Source organism: Eptatretus burgeri, chromosome 8, assembly GCF_056783735.1.
Source record: "Eptatretus burgeri isolate ZD-2024b chromosome 8, Ebu_testis_v1, whole genome shotgun sequence".
In the NCBI taxonomy this organism is placed as follows: Eukaryota; Metazoa; Chordata; class Myxini; order Myxiniformes; family Myxinidae; genus Eptatretus; species Eptatretus burgeri.
Window position 1 is genome coordinate 20,736,090 of NC_140968.1, and position 20,274 is coordinate 20,756,363.

Below are 20,274 nucleotides of genomic sequence, written 5' to 3' on the forward strand. Positions count from 1 at the left end.
TTGTAATTTACCACACCACACCGAGGATTCACGAACGGTCGATACGTCACATCCGGTGGTGAGATTATTATTTATTATTTATTATTTATTTTTTATTTTTTATTCCTTTATGGTTTAATCCACATTTGCTGATGTTTGTTTGTAAAAGCGATGTGGATTAAAACCGGAGGAATAGGCACCGAAAATATATATTTATGTCCGAGAAAACATTCAGATATTAAAAAAAAAAAAAACCCTCGTTTTTATTACGTTTCTCGTATTTTATTATTTTCAGTGACAAAAAGCAATCAATCCAAGTGTTATAAATTAATGACAACCGATTATATCGAGTGGACGTTGTAATTTCCGTTGAACTTTATTATTATTATTATTTTTTCCCCTTCAGAGGCGAATTAAACAGCTGTTTGGTCCATGTGCTGCCCCTGCTTGGTGCGGCCACGGACGGCCCCTCAGTGTGGCCCTCTCTCTCTGTGTCTTTCCTCTCAGAAATCCTTCCGATATCTCCCTCTCCCTCTCCCTCTCCCTCTCTGTGGAACTGGCGGCAGGTCCCGCTTTCCGAACGCCGTTTTTCAAACCATCCCGGTCATCGGCCCTCGTCCTCTGTGCCTGTCACGTCTCCCTCCCTTGTTCGTCTCAGCGAGCGGCTAGGCCTCTCCAAACGGCCCCGTCCGGTGAGTCGAACACCACTGGCTCCTTTCAGGATCCTTGGCGATCTCTTCGTGACCCGCGTCCAGGCGATGACGTCGCACGTCCGCGGCATTGTCCTGTTTTGTTTGTTGTATTGTGGACACGTGACGCGGCATTGTCCTGTTTTGTTTGTTGTATTGTGGACACGTGACGCGGCATTGTCCTGTTTTGTTTGTTGTATTGTGGACACGTGACGCGGCATTGTCCTGTTTTGTTTGTTGTATTGTGGACACGTGACGCGGCATTGTCCTGTTTTGTTTGTTGTATTGTGGACACGTGACGCGGCATTGTCCTGTTTTGTTTGTTGTATTGTGGACACGTGACGCGGCATTGCCCTGTTTTGTTTGTTGTGTTGTGAACACGTGACGCGGCATTGTTCTGTTTTGTTTGTTGTGTTGTGAACACGTGACTCGGCATTGTCCTGTTTTGTTTGTTGTATTGTGGACACGTGACTCGGCATTGTCCTGTTTTGTTTGTTGTATTGTGGACACGTGACGCGGCATTGTCCTGTTTTGTTTGTTGTATTGTGGACACGTGACGCGGCATTGTCCTGTTTTGTTTGTTGTATTGTGGACACGTGACGCGGCATTGTCCTGTTTTGTTTGTTGTATTGTGGACACGTGACGCGGCATTGTCCTGTTTTGTTTGTTGTATTGTGGACACGTGACGCGGCATTGTCCTGTTTTGTTTGTTGTATTGTGGACACGTGACGCGGCATTGTCCTGTTTTGTTTGTTGTACCGTGGACACGTGACGCGGCATTGTCCTGTTTTGTTTGTTGTATTGTGGACACGTGACGCGGCATTGTCCTGTTTTGTTTGTTGTATTGTGGACACGTGACGCGGCATTGCCCTGTTTTGTTTGTTGTATTGTGGACACGTGACGCGGCATTGTCCTGTTTTGTTTGTTGTGTTGTGAACACGTGACGCGGCATTGTTCTGTTTTGTTTGTTGTGTTGTGAACACGTGACGCGGCATTGTCCTGTTTTGTTTGTTGTGTTGTGAACACGTGACGCGGCATTGTTCTGTTTTGTTTGTTGTGTTGTGAACACGTGACTCGGCATTGTCCTGTTTTGTTTGTTGTGTTGTGAACACGTGACTCGGCATTGTCCTGTTTTGTTTGTTGTATTGTGGACACGTGACGCGGCATTGTCCTGTTTTGTTTGTTGTATTGTGGACACGTGACGCGGCATTGCCCTGTTTTGTTTGTTGTATTGTGGACACGTGACGCGGCATTGTTCTGTTTTGTTTGTTGTGTTGTGAACACGTGACTCGGCATTGTCCTGTTTTGTTTGTTGTATTGTGGACACGTGACGCGGCATTGTCCTGTTTTGTTTGTTGTATTGTGGACACGTGACGCGGCATTGTCCTGTTTTGTTTGTTGTATTGTGGACACGTGACGCGGCATTGTCCTGTTTTGTTTGTTGTATTGTGGACACGTGACGCGGCATTGTCCTGTTTTGTTTGTTGTACCGTGAACACGTGACGCGGCATTGTTCTGTTTTGTTTGTTGTGTTGTGAACACGTGACGCGGCATTGTCCTGTTTTGTTTGTTGTGTTGTGAACACGTGACGCGGCATTGTTCTGTTTTGTTTGTTGTGTTGTGAACACGTGACTCGGCATTGTCCTGTTTTGTTTGTTGTGTTGTGAACACGTGACTCGGCATTGTCCTGTTTTGTTTGTTGTATTGTGAACACGTGACGCGGCATTGTCCTGTTTTGTTTGTTGTATTGTGAACACGTGACGTGGCATTGTCCTGTTTTGTTTGTTGTATTGTGAACACGTGACGCGGCATTGTCCTGTTTTGTTTGTTGTATTGTGAACACGTGACGCGGCATTGTCCTGTTTTATTTTGTTTTCCGTGAACACGTGACTCGGCATTGTCCTGTTTTGTTTGTTGTATTGTGAACACCTGATGCGGCATTGTCCTGTTTTTTTTGTTGTATCGTGGACACGTGACGCGGCATTGTCCTGTTTTGTTTGTTGTATTGTGAACACGTGACGCGGCATTGTCCTGTTTTGTTTGTTGTATTGTGAACACGTGACGCGGCATTGTCCTGTTTTTTTTGTTTTCCGTGAACACGTGACTCGGCATTGTCCTGTTTTGTTTGTTGTATTGTGAACACCTGATGCGGCATTGTCCTGTTTTTTTGTTGTATCGTGGACACGTGACGCGGCATTGTCCTGTTTTGTTTGTTGTACCGTGAACACGTGACGCGGAACTGCCGTACCGATTTGTAACCCTTGTGACTCTTAAAGCCACACCTGTGGTACAGGTAGTCATTAGGTACCTTGTGATGGCGATTTTTGGGGTTTTAAAAATGCAAAATGTGGAAGTTTCTTTTTTCCTACGTGCTTTGTTTGTTTACAGAGCTTTGTTTTAATTAAATTGAATCCCATCTAATGAACCTAAGAATGAGAACTGTCGTCTCTCAAGTCAAAGCATTTAATTTCATTCTTTATTTTTTTTTTCTTCTTCTTCTGATTTACACCATATTTGCTGAATATCCTCCTCTTGAGCTACGTCGTAGTGTCATTTGCACCCCCAATACTGAGGCAATAAGGAAACGGTTATCCTGCACCACTCAGATGGACTAGCATGTGTAGAAGAGGAGAACGTGTGACGATGCTCTGTGAATGCTCCAGGTTTCATGCTGTTGTCGATATTGTTGCAGACCGGGTATTCACGACGAGCACGACCGCTGGATGGAGCAGTAGAGTCAGCTCCAGCGAACACCTGGAATTTATAGGTCGTCACCCCGGATAACCCTGGAGCCTACAGGTCCCTTATCGGACCGAAGTTAGCCAATAGGTCGACCACGTGGGGTAGGGTCGATTGCCAATTTGAATTTGCCTAAATACCCACGTCGTCCAAACTACCGGGGAAAATCACCCTCGACGGCGCTCGTACGGAATGAGCCGCTAGCGTGCTCGAACCGTGTGCGACCCGAGCGGATGATCACCGAGATCCGTCGGTCCAAATGTCCCTTTACGGCGGCAACAACGGCCTGGCTAATTCTCCAACACGCACCGTGTTAAACCAATAAAAGAAACACAAAAACGAACCGATACATTAAACACATGAGTTTATTTATAATGGGGGCAGGGGGGCACGCAAGAAGCAGAGCTATCCGAATATAGAGATGCACATATGTACAGCAAGGCACTTAACAATTTATTACTTGCTAGACTGGCGCCACAAACACACACACACACACACACACACTCGTACAAGAAAGGTGGCCACAGCCTTTATTGAGGCCTCCAGCTCGGAGGGAAAGGCAAGCTGAAGACCAGAGCCTGCCTTGGACCTGTCCACCTCGTGTGGTCTTCGAGCTGATTCGAACCGAGCACCAGCGCGAGGCGAGCCGAATCCAGACACCAGCGAGCCGAATCCAGACACCAGCGAGCCGCGATCAACCTTCTGAGCTCCGCTCGGCGCTCGTCCTAGCAACCAAACCTCTCCTCCGTATCCCAAACTGTCGAGAAGGCAGGAGGTTTCTCTGCCACCTCTCCGAGTCTCCGAGTTGAACGTCAAAGCGAGGGCCGACAACTCAACGCCCGTTCAACCTGCCCGTCAGATCGACCATGACTCTGCCTACTCGATGGTCATCAACTATCTCAAACACTCGCTCGTTCACCGACAGAGAGACGGCGCGCACCCCTTGCGGTCCTTTTGGAGGAAAAATCTATCAAGCTCAAGCTCTCGTTCACCGATCGTGCCGCACCCTTGTTCACCCTGTCTCAGGGGGGACACCTCCGCCCTCCCCGCTCTCCCTCACTGGACGGTTTTGGCGCGCAGAATCGCTCGTCGCCCTGTCATTGGCCAAAACGAGCGGCAAGTCCGTCGATTGGCCTGGGGGCGTGGTGACGCCGCGCGGACCCTTTTCTCCCCGTCACGGGATCTGATTGGCTGAGCGGCGGCCACCCCACCCGTAGCACGCTGATTGGTCGAGGGCCGCCGCGAGGCTCCTCCTTGAACTCCGCCCACGTACGTGCCGACACGCACGCAGACAATGGCGTCGGTGTGAGGAAGCGAGGTGAAGGCGTGTTGTTGTAGTTAGTTGGTGGTGTAAAATAAAAGAAAACCCTGACTATCAAAATAACGCACAGTGCATGTACATTTATTCACCCATTAAACAAGGGACGGGGACCCTACCTAAAAAACACATCCTTACCGATATAACTGTTCTATAGGACCTGTATGTTGAGTGCTCAAGGCTTCCAGATTCGCAACAATATGACGTCACGCCACATGGGCACCGATGACGTCACGTGGTACGTTGGTTGATTTCATCATTAATTTCGTGTGACTGCTGGTTTGCGTCATTGCTCGCCAGCGTGACCGTGCCACAGATGCAATGCACCCTGTATGGTATGGCAAGACTTTGGAATTTGTTCAGGGTGCCGGCGATAGCTCGCCTACTCTTCGCGGAGGTCACCGTCGGATCTTTAGCTTCCACCTAACTAATTCCGGCAGACGGGATTCCCGTTTAACATCCATCCAAGGGACGGCACACGTGTCTGAATCGCCCTGCCCGTGAAACTGTTTATAGGTGGGTCTAGATTCGAACCCAAGCTACACAGCTTAGAGGTGAGTGTGGACGATTGTAGAAGAGACTCCATAGATCCACCTCTTCCCTCTAAAATGGGTCCCGATCTGTTTTATTCTCCGAGTCTGGGAGGTCGTTGGTTCGGATCCTGGTCATGTCGTACCAAAGACTTTAAAAGTGGCAGTGCTTCTTCTTTGCTTGACTTTCCGCATTTAAAAAGGATTGAGCATGGACAAACAATCACAGTTTGGTAACCATTACATGGGCTTGATGACCCTGATGGCCTCCTGCATTGAAATTCCACGTCTGGTCACAATTTATTTAACTTGATACCTTTACCTTCGCCACCGAAGGTGAAGGAGGTTATATCTTCTCCCCTCTTTGTCTGTTTGTTTGTCTGTTTGTTTGTGTGCAGGATATCTCAAAAAGTTGTAGGCGGATCCGGATGAAATTTTGTGGACAGGTTGGGTGTGTGACCAGGAAGAATTGGTTCAATCATGGTGAAGATCCAAATCCAGATCTGGATACGAGAATTATTTAATTCTTAAAGTGATTCTTCACCATTGAGAGATCGGGCCAAAAACGGTATACAGCACGATATTTCAAAAATGTAATGGGCCCGATATATTCTCATGGATCAGGCATTACGTGGCGGAGGTATGCGCTCCACCGAGTGCCCTTCTCGTAAATCTTGTTATGGACTGCTATTTCCTACAGGGTGCAGTATTTCTCTTTCTGTCGAAGCTTCAGATGTGCGCACAATGCTATCGCACGCAAGCCTTTCCGAGTTTGTGTTCCTTTGCTAAGTGTGCGAGAGCCAATCCACGCATGAAAGCTTCAAGAGTTTATTGCAAGCCTAACTTTGACTTTAGAACTTTTGCTTTTGCATCATCTTCTCATCGTGTTATTCAATGTTGGTCACCATCGTGTGCAAACTGTGCAATTTTCCACGGAGTGTGTGTGTGGAATTTCTTGACTGAGCCCTAAATTTCACAGCAAGGATTTCCAGCATGTGTATCCATATACAATGATCTGATGGCACTTTTACATCATCTTAAACACCAGCTATTGTTGCACATATGGATTGATTGTCTCACAACTTTATGAAGGCCGTTGGGACACCCGAGGAATTTCAATAGGCAAATAGACCAAAGTGGACCATCTATCTCTTCACCTGTCCATGTTTCTGAGAAGCCATTGGACTCTAACCCACAACTTACCAACTTACCAACTTACCAGAAATTGATGCATTAACCCTTTCTCCACTTCACCACAAGTGCAAGCACATGTGATGTCAGAGAATGCTCTTTCAAGGTTATTTTAATTTTGGGCAGTTGATGTCCTTTTATCTGGTTATAATATTTATAATCTTCATACTAAAATATGCAATTTGGTCGTTACTTATTCAATCTCAATTTATTTTTTTATCTTTTTATTTTTTAAATTTCACTTTTTAACAGTTTCAACCAGCAACAGTTTTTAAACACGATGGAGGTTGTAAACGACTTCATTTTCCACTCCCCATGGGGGTTTTCCATGTTAAGAAAGTTTCCATGTTCCATGTTTTCCACTGGGGAAAGCTCTCCCAACAATAGATGGAGATCCTCAATGCCAGACTTGAAATTAGAGCCATCTCCCGAGACATATCGCGTGCTTTCGATACAGCCATGCTCACCAAACTCTTTTCCTTTGGTATCCAAGGCCATCTTCACTTATGGCTCACACACTTCCTCTCCTGTCGCAACGAACGTGTGGCCCTTAATGGACTTCTCTAATCTGCTCTTGCTGTCCAGGCTGGAGTTCCTCAAGGCAGTGTTCTGGGCCCTGTTCTTTTTCTGGTTTTCATCAATGATTTCTCTGACTATCTGGAAAATCCTCTTTATCTCTTTGCTGATGACTCCACCCTCTGCTGTACCATTTGTCATCCCTCAGATCGGCAAGCAGCAGCCTCTTCAATCTCTGCAGATCTGGATAAAATCACAAGCTTGTCCAAGACATTCAAGATGTCCTTCAATCCTGACAAATCTGACACTCTCACTGTGTCTCTGAAAGGACCATCTGGAACCTCCCCCCCGCCCCCCATTGACTTTCTCAACAATCCTCTTGAAGAAGTCTTTTCATTAAAGCTTCTGGGTCTCACTATCTGCCATGATCTTTCCCGAGAAAGCCACATTTCCAAGCTAGCCTCCAAACTGAGCTACCGAGCTGCCAACTGGGCATCCTCCATCGTGCAAAGTTCTTCCCTGGCACACCTGAGCTCGTGACCACAGACAAAGCTTTTGTCTACAGCCTGGTGGAGTACTGCTCTCCCCTCTGGGCTGGTGCTCCTGCCTCTTACCTTTCTTGCTCTCACGCTGTGGAAACCAATGCATTTAGGATCATTGGCATCCCCCGCGATGAGGCTGAGTCTTTGGGTCTCTCACTTTCTCACCGGAGGCAGGTTAATGGTCTTTCTGTCCTCTACAGTCTCCTCTCTGGTCTCGCCCCCCCCGCTCTGTCTGCGATATGACCCCCCCCCCCCATATGTCAGTGGGGCATTCAAGGTCCAGCAGCAACACCCTTCTGGTAAAACTATCAAAATTTCGAATCACTGCTCACCTTCACTCTTTCATTCCTCTTTTTTTTCCTGCCTTTGGAACAAACTCCCACACTCTCTTCAATCCCACTCTTCCTTCCAGGTCTTCAAAATAGCTGTTTCCCACCATCTTTATCTTCCTCCAACCAAAACCATGATATTTTCTACCCTCATGAATCCACTCCAAACCCACGTCCTTCAAATTCCCTGCTTTCCTTCCTGAAAGTCCTTGTCGTGTAAGGACCTGGAAGTCCCTGTAGTGTCCATCTTGTTTCCCTGTGTACCCTGTCCCATCCCTCTCCCTTCCACAGATCTCCTCATGTCTCTGTTCCACACTGTTTTGTCCTTCCCTCTCCCGCACCTGTCTCCTGCTCCCCTTGTTGTACGTTCTGTGTGTGAGCTCTCATACGAGCCTTGACATTGTATGCGAAATTAAAATTTGGGATTTTTTGTTTTTTTTGTTTTTTTTGTCTACACAAAGTCTCGGTGAATGGAAGTGCAAATGGACATGGCAGAAAGTCAATGCACTGACAGTCGGGTTGCAGGGGGATTCAAAAAGCAATGGGATATAATAAGGTGAGGAGACGCAGTAACCTGAAAATAAGAGGGTTGGTTAGGTAGATTTAAAAGGAGAAAGGATCACAGGTGGGGAAGGGAAGTGATGTAGGATGGTGTGGTACCAACTTGAAGCCTCGGAGAGAAGAATTGGATTTGATAGCTTCATGAAGGCAGTCCCATGAGCAGGTGAAAAGAGGAACAAGAGAGTGGGGGTATGTGATAGTCTGGAATTTAAGAATTTAATGAGGAGGGGTTTCCTGGAAGAACGCATGCATCCTGAAGGAGCTGGAGTAGTTTGGGGAGCTGGGAGAGCAGATGGAACTACAAGTGTAGTGATTAAAAAAACAAAAAGAGAGTGAAGACACCAACCTGTTTACGATGTGAGAGCAACAGGGCTTGTGCTTTGGCCTCCTCGTGGGAGATGTCATTAATCTTGAGAACTTTGTATTCTACAGAAGCCAAGAGAGACATATTGTTATGGAAATTACTCCAAAGGGTGAATGCATGCTTAATATGGCATCGTTATTTCCTCAATGAGTGATTAAATGTGATACAAGATACGTGTCGCTATTTTGTCACGATAGATGTCTACCTCCTTCATTGTTTGTGTCAAAAACCTACCCTCACTTATGACCTTTTATTTGATGTGTAAACCTCTGTCATATGTCTTAAATGTGTCTTTTTAGTGTTTGGCTAGGCCAAGGCGCCAAGGGAAAACGGTGACCCGGGCCGCTCGGCAGAAGAGTGGGCGAGTGATGCCCGGGTGATGAGTAGCGGATGGGCAGTCCCTCACACATCGAGCAGAGCACGGACCAATAGTGGCTGAGCACGGAGGGGCGAAGTGTGTCACGGCTGCTGGTGAGGACCGATGCTATAAAGGGGCGTGGCGTGAACAGCGGGGCAGCAGATGCCCCGACCGATCACTGGATCAGGGCGCAAAAAGATGCAGAGCTGCTGTGCGATGCCACGCCTCCACCGAGCCATCAGTTCCTGCTCTTTCCCACCAAGCACAGTCGGCATATTTGTCGTCAGCCTCTTATGTCTATCTCCTGTGGTGTGATTGATTGGGCATCAAAGGCATTAAATAATTGAGGAATCTGCCGTTATGTTCATTGGTTTGTGGATGCGTAAGTTAGGTAGTGGGCAAAGGGATTAGTTTTATGGTACATGTCATTACTGGCAGTTATTTATGATTGCTTCCTTCTGTTTCCCACTCTTGCTATTATGTTTTTAAATACATGTGGTTTCGGGTGAATTCTGGTTATTTTAATGGCTTCCTTTATTGGTTTTTAACAAGTCCCATGAAGGGTGATTGGCTGCGGTCCACATCGCTGGATAAAATCTTGCTCGGACCCAAATCCGATCAGTTGCATGATCGCCTGTTGGTGCTCCACTCACCTGTTTTGGGGAGCTCAACCTGTACGGTAACAATGCTTTGGATGTGAGGATCCGGCAGGGTTTTTTTTGAAATGGGTGACTGTCGCGGTCGCTTTGACGTGACTCGCCGGACTTGAACCGGGCAACCGGAACAACCGACAGCTGTAACAATATGTTATGCTGGGGAACCATCCCTTGCTGGAGAGCAGTACTGCATTGAGCAATCGAAAAGGTGTTGGGTGTGAGTAGTTCTCATTTTTCAAGGAGTGACTGGAATGATAGAGGACTCCCAGTCTTTGGCTATGAAGTCCAGCTTTGCTTCATCGGCAGGTCATGGCAGAGAGGCGGAATAGTGAAAAATAAACTGAAACTTTTCTTGTGGATCACTGGAGATTAGTGGATTCATTTGCCGATCCTTCTGTAACAAATTGTAGACCGAGGGGGAGAGTTGCAGGAAACTTTAAATTACTGTACGTGTCGCAGTCACTCAAGTATCCACAAATGCAAAACTTTGCTGAGTCCTCAGACATTACTGTGAAATTTGGAAAGTTTCACATGTTGCTTAATGTCGTGTTTTTCAAATAACAATGTGATATGAAGTGAACAATGGAATATTTGATCAAATCTAATAATTTATCAGTTTTCGTGCCCCACTACCTTCCGAGCATTTAGCTTTCACATTGCAGATATCCATGCCTCATGACTTTATCTCAACCTGATTCGATCACGGCCGTGATTGTTTGAATTATGTTGCCATAGCAACCATCTCATTAATTTGGCTCGTGCATGCGACATTTCAAAATCCGTTCAGGATTTAGTTTTCGTATTACAAATATCTATTCCTCATACCACACAAACGGTGGGTGACCAAGAGCATCAGCTCCTTGTTAGTTTATTAAAATAACGCAAACTTGTGGAAACCAATAAAGATTTCATTTCGTTTGATACTTCTGATATTATTCGAGAGAAAAGTAAAACATGAAAAACCTCTGATTTGTATGTGGCATGCCAATGCTACAATGCAAACACATCGGCCCGTGAACATTTGTTTTACACATCGTACGTTGAAATGGACGTAAGATTGTCGGCACTGCAATCGAAAAGCAACGTCATATTGGCATTCAAAAGCATACAAAGGAAAGTTTGTACAGTGCCAAGGATTTCACCTTCTTTTTGAAAGATACTGTGGATTATTTGTCATCCAGAATTGAGGGCTTCTAGTAGAACAACTCACTTAATATGTCCTCTACAGGATGGTACAATGAAACATGCCATCCTTTGGAGGAGATATGAAGCTATGATGAAACACCATGCCTATAAACCACTTGAAAGGCCATTTGCGATTCGAACCTATTCAGTCGAAAATCGATGCCAGATGATCACTCAATGACTACGATGTCTCAAGGTTATCCTGTACGTCCATATCTTTCACAAATGTAACGTATTCAATTAGTTAGCAGCAAAGCTGAAAAACTAGTTTCATATACTCTCGAATTAGAATTGAGCATTGCAAATTACCAAACGATTTATTGTGCTTTTGTCGCATTTTGCAGTGCACCAAGTGTGGAGAACGAGTTACCGTTGATACCAGAATCGTAATCTTCTTACTTGAATTCACCTGTCCATGTTTTGTCTGCTTATATCTCTAAAAGAGTTATCTCTAACACCCTTTAAACAGTTGATTAGTTAATGCCAGAGATGCGACATCTCATTTTGGCCTTAATCAGTCGTATAAAATTGGAAGTTGATGGCCTGAATAGGATCATGCCAACAGCCAAAATTTTGCTCATCAACATTTGGGCCACCCAAAATGCAATCATGTTTAAATTGTGATGTCATCGATGAATGTTTTTAAAAACTAGTGCTGATGTCAATTTAAAAAATAACTATGTTTGTTTCTTTGTATGTGATTTGTACCTAATTTTGTTTGAACTCTGACAGTTTAATATGACAACATGTGACAGGATGGTGCAGTCAAACACTTACTGGTTGGTATTCAAAAGTTCTGTATTAACTGTTACCTTTGATGATATGCAAAAGGTAGGTACTGTATTACTGTCAACAACTCGAGAGTTTATAGAACACGATACCCACAAGAGAGTTTGTGTGTCAGGTCAGGCCAGATTAGATCTGTGACTTGCTACAGGTACCCTGGAAACCTGTACTAACCTGTTTCATGGTCGGGATGGCGGCGACTGAACCATCTCCCCCACCAAGTTTCTTGGTGAGGAGAGTGTATGATATTGACACCAAGCAGGATTAAAAACAAAACCTGTCAAAGGGCGGAGGAGCTCCTTGTGAACCAACGGCCATCCATATCTCGTGCCCAACTGTGTCTGTGGACGTCCTCCTGCAGTTGGGTTACTTATTAGGAGGTTGGTGCCAGGATTTGCACTCCGGCGATCGTAAAACCCTTCATTCCACAAAACATTCGAAAAGCATTAAAAAAAATCTGAAAACTTTGCCACTCCACCGGTATTGGAATAAATACCAAGTCCAGCGATTAGCGTGTGGGCGCTGAAAACGTGAACCAGCCACCCTAAGTCCATGACTTCTTGCAAAGTCAAGGAACTTGGTGCTATACTGGTTCCCAGTCCCAGACCCATGGGGACCAACACATGCCTCATAACCACCCCTATCAGTTCCAGTCGATGCATTGAAATCCCCCAAGACTAGAAGAGTATCTCGCCTGGGGCACTGATCAACCACAGACTCAAGCATGCCATTGAATGCGTCCTTCACGGTGAGATCACTCACCTCAGTCGGAGCATATACAGAGACAAGGGAAACAACACCCAAGGAGTGACGAATCCTTAGTCTAATAATTTGCTGGTTGACTGGTGTTACCGCAATTATTATTGGACACAGCGACAGCAACTCCTTGGGCATGGTAACCATCAGAGCGACGAGACCAATAGTAGATGTAACCACCCGCCATGATCTCGCCGCCATCCGGTCTCCAAACCTCAGAGAGTGCTGCAATACCGATGTTCAAACGCTTGAGCTCAGATGATAACAGACAGGTGATCATCCTCTCTTGGGGACAGGACATTTCAAGCACCCACCCGAAGGGATCGCCTCAGGTTAACCCAAGGAGACCGCTGTCTGGTGGACGACACCTCAGCACCACCCTGACACAGACTACTGCAATCTGACCTGGAAAGGTCACTCCATGATTTTCCTTCTATCATCAAAGAGTGGGGGTCCTGAAGGCTTTGCTCCAATCCCGTCATCTGGTGGCAGCTTGCACAGGAGGTACTCCCACGGAGTGGATTTTCAATTTTCTTTGCATTTTTCTTGTGCTTTGTGGAATGAAGGGTCTTATGGTGGCTGGAGTGAAAATCCTGCCACCAACCTCCCCAAAAAATAAGCACTTTTGTTGCAGTCGGAACTGCTGTTAACATCAGTTTCGCCATTTAAATTTTGAAAATCAGTTCGGGTTAAGAGTTTGGACAGCGTTTTTATTAACCTAGTACAGATATTCAATAAGTCACAATCTGAAACATCCAGAGACACCCAGAGTTTAGGTGCTGGCGTATTTCGAGTGTCGCGGCTCTGAAAATACCATAAACACAACAGAAGAAGAAGAAGAACACCTGGTCTCACATCAAAAGAAGAATCATTCACAATAGCTGGAGTTCAATAATGGAGCACCCACCTCAAATAAGCTTGTGTGGCAAGCTTCCGTCGTATGTGGTTTTGAAGAGGAAGACACTGCCCAAAGACAAGTTTCTAGCTGGCATAATTATTCATGCGCAACAGAAGGGGTGAATTGATGAGGGACTTGTGGTGACTATCTTTTTACATGTATCATTTTATACATGAACATCTGGTGCAGGCAGAATTAATCCACCAAATTTGTTCCTTGCATGTATTCGACCCAGGTTTCGAGGAACATTGGTGGCATCTCGGTGTAACCACCACAGACGAACTTTCCTCTTTTTGCCAGACTTGGTATTTTCATCGGTTGAAAATCAACATTTCGTGACGTGTTTCTTTCCGGGATTTTCGACCCGAATTCCCAGGAGCATTGGCCACATGCATCTTGGATGAAAGAATCACATCTTGCATGCATCCACATGCATCACATCTTCGACGTGGAAAGGATTGACGAGGATTTCCTCGGATTTATCTGCAAAGCTTCATCAAACCCAAACGGCCCTTTTCAGGGCCACAAATCCACAAGAAATATGTATGATACCGGTATGAATCCCTTCTCTTCCTTTTTCTCGGAACAAAAAAAATCCTCTTTATAACATTAAGAAAATAAGAAAGAAAAATCATAACTTCTTGGTATCCTCTCGTCTTTCTTCAACTTCTTGAAAATGAGAATAAGACAGACAAAATTAAGCGGACATCAGAGTAAGCATGCTGATTACCTCCATTGCTTTGTTCCGTACAAAGTCGATCTACAAACGTATTTAGATCTAGATCAGAAAATAAAATGATCAATAAATATTCATTTATTTTGAGGGTGAATAACATTGGTGCGGTTAATACACCAGAAGTTTTTTTTTTTTTTTTTTGAGGGTGAAAAACAGGGTTGCTGTTAATACACGGCCGTGGTTTATACACCGGAAAATACGGTATATATATATTTTGTCTACAATGTTGAGGCTTTTATAAGAGCTAACATCCAGAACATATAACAAAGGGAGCAAGAGATTAGAGGGGTGGGAGAGGGGAGCACAAAACAGTGGGGGACAGAGACATGAGGAGATCTGTGGAAGGGAGAGGGATGGGTGCAGGGTACACAGGGGAAACAAAACGGTCCTTTCAGAGAAACATAGTGAGAGTGTGAGATTTGTCAGGATTGAAAGACATGCTCCACGTGTAGGACCAGCTTGTGATTTTATCCAGATCTGCAGAAAGTGAAGAAAGAGGCTGCTGCTTGCCAATCTGAGGGATGACAAATGGTACAGCAGAAGGTGGAGTCATCAGCAAAGAGATAGAGAATTCTCCAGAGAGTCGGATATATCATTGATGAAAACCAGAAAAAGCACAGGACCCAGAACTCTGCCTTGAGGAACTCCAGCCTGAACAGGAAGAGGGGATGAGAGAACTCCATTAAGGGCAACACGTTGATTGTGACAGTCGAGGAAGTGTGCGAGCCATGAGTGGATATTGCCTTGGATACCATGGGAAGAGAGCTGGGTGAACAAGGCGGGTTGCTGGACCATATTGAAAGCTCGCAATATGTCTTGGGAGTTGGTTGTAATCACATATCTGGCATTGAGGACCTGGAAAGTAGAAGCAGCATATACAGGGTACAGTGACCTGGTGTGAATCCAAATTGATGATCGGAAATAAAGCCATTGGAGAAGAGGAAGGATTTGATGTTGGAAGCGGTGATGGATTCCATTACCTTGCTGATGATTGCGAGCAGGCTGATTGGTCTGTAGTTTCAGGGATCTGTTTTTGCACCTTTTTCATGGAGAGCAGTAAGTTATGTTTGCTGGTTTTCAAGCAGAAGGCAGCTGACCTTTAGTGAATGAGAAGGTGATTAGAACAGAGAGAGGGTGAGCAAGAGCAGCAGAGTTGGTTTTTAGGACACGTGGGCTGATGTCGTCTGGACCGGTTGCAGAATCTGAGTCGAGGTTTGACAGCAAAGTCTCCACCTTGTCAGGAGAAAAGGACACAGAGTCTTGGAACAGCTGGATGCGACTGGGTAAGGTGGGTACAGAAAGCGATGGGTTTGGGACACAAGATTTGGAAGCAAACGCAGAGTTTACGCATTCAGCGTTTTTGCGTACAGTGTCAGCTGTGCAGCCATTTGAGGTCAGGGTAGGGGTTGGAGGGGGAACATTCACCAGAAATAGACAACCATACATCCTATCTGTATTCTGTATACATTTTTCTCTTGGCATTTTTTTCCTGAACACAATACATTGGTGTATTGTATTAATTTATATGTATTATGTCAATCTAATTGGGTACATCATTTAGTTCATAGCAGCAATATTTCCAGATTCTCATTCAATGAACATCCCTTCAGCTCTGACTTTCATACATCCAGTGTGGTTGTGTAATTGAAACGTGCTACTTTATACGCCAATGATGTAATCATGTTAAATATGACAACTACAGTATAATATTATATGTATATGTAAGCCATTTATGAATCTCATAGTTAGATATGACTTTGTACTAGAATGGCTTGTCCATCTCCAACAACAGTCCTTGTTTTGGTTGTGATATGAAAACATGTACATTGGTGTAAAGTGTTATGTACACATATTTTGCAGTATTATTTGCAAACAAAGATTGAAGAAATTATAAAGTTACATTCGCTCAAGTGCTGTTCACTTGATTGCAGAACAACATTTTGAAGGAGGAATATGTAAAAGTAGTGGCTACGATTTCAAATTGATCGTAAATTTGAGCAAATAAATATCTGTCCAAATATTACATGTTGATTTTGTCTGTTATTTTTGGCATCAAGAACATGTCGTTTAAAATGAATATCATTCATTGTACATATACATTTATAACCGGGCGTAGTTGGCGTGCACCTGTAATCCGGCTACTCGGAGGCTTGGGTTGGAGGATCGCTTGAGGACGAGAGCTCTGCACTGGGCCACGCTATGAGAGGGTGTAGGGCAGCCCGGAATCATGGCGAAACCCAATCCATATCCCTGTGTCGTAAGAAGCGACCAGGGTTGCATCAGGAAGGGCATCCGGCGTAAAACCTATGCCAAATCAGTATGCGGATCATAACTGATGATCCGCTGTGGCGACCCCTAACGGGAGCAGCTGAGAGACGAACAACACGTACTTATACATTTATAAAATATATCCAGGGGTCAACTTCATCACCCACTTTCATTCTTCCTTCAGTATTTTTGTTGCGTAAAATGTGCCCATATGTCATGTAGGGTATTTATTTCTTTTATTTTTAATACAGCAATATATATGTTTTTTGTCGACAAGTGGGCATTGAAAGGACATATAATCGGGTGTCTAAAAATACTGGTCGCCAAAAATTCCGAGGTGGGGGGAGGGGGAAGGGAGAGTTTCGGTCTCTGGCCCATGGTCTAATTCCTCCTCTGTTGAAGGCTTGCCATTCATAAAAAAAAAGAATGCCCACTTTTGGAGTGTGAGATCCTATCTTGTAGCGATGATTCACCTGGTGAAACATCAGACGAGGGAGGGGCAGGGAAGGGGGGAATCATGTGGAAACGTGTATGACTGAAATAATGATTTATGACATTTCAAAATTTCTTCTCTGATAGGATGGTCCAGAGGTGGTACACTAGAGCTGTCTATTTTGGGTTCAATTCTAGGCCTGACCTATAAACTGTCAGATTGGTGCTTCACAGGCAGGGCATTGTATCACAATATTTGCCGTCCCTACAACGGACGTTGACCCAGGCGTCCCATTTGTTAACTGGAGTTAGTGGATGTTAAAGATCTCTGAATGTCTTTTGTGAAAAGTAGCTAAGTTTTCTCTAGCACCCTGAACAAGTTACAAATTCCTTTCCTGACTATTTGTGGGAAGCCAATGGCAAACCACCCAGTATAATCCTTGCCGTGGGTTTGCTTTGGCAGCTCTGAACCTGTGCTACAGACACTGAGCGACTGAGACACTAAGTGTGAATCGGCAAACAGCTAAACAAAACTGAGGACAACATTTTCAAAGATTAATTGAAATAAATACAATGGTTCAGGAAATATGCCTTCATTAAGATACCAAGTCTCACAATTTGAGTATTAAACGCGTTTCCTGCGATGGTTTAATAGTAACTGTGCTAAAATCTAAAATCACCTCAAATGGCTCTAATGTTTTCTTTTTCAAAAATTAATCTCTAATGTACATTGATTCCACTATTGTTATCCCCACGCTTTTTGAAAAAAAATGAGGGGGGTATTGTAACGGGATCCGTCTGTCTGTTTCTCTGAAAGTGTCTGTCTGTCCCTCCGTGCATCACGCTATCTCCTCCGAAAAGTTTTGTCGAAATTCACCAAACTTCATGGTTTTGTTCATTACTTGGCAATGAGGTGTGAGGGCAATATCATTTCTGGCCCCACCCTGGGTGAATTTTTATATTGGGTCATTCCTGATGGAACTTCTTGGAATTTTTGTTTTAGGTGGGAAGCGTGGGGATTTGCGATGGAGCGCCATCAACTTTGCTCGAGTTTTAAATTTTGATCACCGAGTAAAGCGAGTTTTATTTTCGATGTTGGGATGTTTTCTGTGATATGTGATGATGCATGAAATTTTATTCTTGGTTGGAACATCTTGCATCCTTGTTCCATTTGGTGATTGTTGCCACATAATAACATGTACGTGAATGCTAAGTTGGTTGCGGACTCTGTTATCAGTTGCTTATGGATCCTAAACATCCTGTCATCCCAAGGAGTAGTCTCTGAGCCAGTCCCCAAATTCATTTTGTCTGGCCATTATGACACAGGGATCCTTAATCTGCAACTAGTCGCTAGTCATGGTGCATCCATCAGATTAGCTTACTGTTTGAATTTTTATATAGCTGTCTGTCGAAATTATCAATTCAAGTTGTTTATGTGTTGCAGTGTTGGTGCAGTACCGCAGCAGCTGGAGATGGAAGGGCTGATGGCTGGATCATCTTTACCTCCACTCTTTGCTGATGAAGAAGTCTCAAAGGAAAGCTCTGAGTTGACAGTGGATGCAGGGTGGGTGGTTCCGCCGCTGTTTGACTAATATTCTGTTGTGAACAACCCCTTTTTTTGATTATTGGAGAACAAAGTTTAATTGCATCATTTGCCAAGATGAGGGGAGTCAAAAATTATATATCCTTCCCGTCCCCAAAACCATGAAGGAATGGTCCTGCACCAGTGAAGCTCGGAATGGATGTCATTCCTTTTCTGTTCTTTCCAGCCAATGTCATACATTTCCCCCCAAAATGGGTGAGTTCCCCATACCAGTGGAATATGTAAGCCTGGTTTTGGCTTAATGGTTAGGGTGGTGGGCTTGAGATCCTAGGGTCCTGAGTTCAAATTCCACTCAGCTGTTGAATTAATACCAGTTGGGGTTAACTCGGCATGTCATCCTTCCGAGGTCGGCAAAATGAGTGCCAGCATGCTGGTATCCTCTGTCGGCGTGGTGACCCGTCCAGGATTGTGCCCAATAGCCAAGGAGACTGCTTCGGCAGCACCAACGCTCTGCACAGAGTATGGTCCCCATGTATGGATGGATGGATGGATGGATGGATTGGAATATGTCAGTTTTTGGGCTATAAAACTTTATGAAAGGGAAAAAACTTTTTGACTCTCCTTCAAAGGTCATGTACAGCTTTTATTGAAATGTGAATTTTTTATTCATTATTGTTTTTGTATATAAAACAAAGTGAAGTCCTTGATCTTAAGTCAAGCTATTGATGGTTGAGGATTGTGTTAATCACTCTTCATCTCCACCCGAAGCCTGGAGTTGGCTTCGTGGTTAGGGTGGCGGCTTGGGATCCTAGGGTCCTGAGTTTTCAGCCCCGTTGGCTGCTGAATTAAAATACACCAGGAGGTTGACTCAGCCTGTCATCCTTCTGAGGTCGGCAAAATGAGTACCAGTGTATTGGTAAGGGGGACACTGCATCAGCGGCATAGCCGCGTCCCAACCAATGATGCAACCAGCAGCCACAGGCTGCACTCGATAGAGAGATCTTCACCCTACTCTGGTCTAATTTCAATCATGAAAATTCTCCATCTGTCTTCATCCCAAAACTGCTGACCCATCCTCCTGGGATAGGTTTGCAAGCAGTGAGGCACGTTATAGCAGTGAGTCTGTGGCACCCGGGCTTGCTGGACCTGACTTTGTGGACGACATCTCCAATGCACCTCTGCTGCAGGCAGAATCGTCCCCCATGGAGCCTGAGAGCAAAACAGAAGAAGAGGTCAGCAGTGTACTGTTCATTGCTCATTCCATATTACATTAAAATATTTGTACTTAGTTCCCGCCTTTCCATTTCACAGCCACGACCTGTTAAGAAGGGCGGCTGGCCAAAGGGGAAGAAGAGGAAGAAGCCAAACAAAGATGTGAATGCTCCACGTGCACCACTCACGGGCTATGTGCGTTTCCTGAATGAACGCAGAGAGCAGATGCGCTCCCGACACCCCGAAGTTTCTTTCCCAGAAATAACACGCATGCTTGGAAATGAGTGGAGCAAATTGGCGACACAAGATAAACAGGTGGGATTTGCAACTGCCCATGTGACTCCACTCTGTGGCTGCCTTGTTCACTCTGCGACTGCCCTTTCGACTGCTCTGTCCTTTCTGCGATTGCGCTTGCAGCTACTACCGTCTGCCTGGCTCCACTTGCTACCCCCACCCCTCGCCTGGCACCCTGTGCCGCTGCCGCTCCCCCCGTGTTGCTGCTACTCCGCCCGCACCTAGCGCCCCATGTCGCTGCGCCCCCCCACCCCTTACGCCTGTTACCTCTTCATTCATTGCTTTTTCCCCACCGTTCATTGGGTACTCCTATCCTATTTTTTTTTCTGCTGTGAGTTATCTCCTCTTGCTTTGCATGAAAGATTGTGATATTAGTCCCTAGAGTTTTGTGT

At 45.1% G+C, this 20,274-nt stretch overlaps 1 protein-coding gene across 2 annotated transcripts in view; it reads left to right on the forward strand.

The window, feature by feature from the left end:
• The first annotated feature begins 319 nt into the window (after positions 1–319).
• The window catches only part of HMG20A (high mobility group 20A), a 96,243-nt gene continuing 76,288 nt past the window's right edge, over positions 320–20,274 (forward strand). Inside the window, exons 1-5 of one of the 2 annotated variants that reach the window (XM_085891089.1) lie at positions 320–671; positions 9,058–9,229; positions 18,278–18,397; positions 19,464–19,608; positions 19,688–19,903. In XM_085891089.1, the coding sequence (XP_085747215.1) occupies positions 18,306–18,397; positions 19,464–19,608; positions 19,688–19,903 (453 nt within the window). In that variant the 5' untranslated portion in view covers positions 320–671; positions 9,058–9,229; positions 18,278–18,305. The remainder of the gene's footprint in view (positions 672–9,057; positions 9,230–18,277; positions 18,398–19,463; positions 19,609–19,687; positions 19,904–20,274) is intronic. The other variant, XM_085891088.1, reaches the window with a different exon arrangement.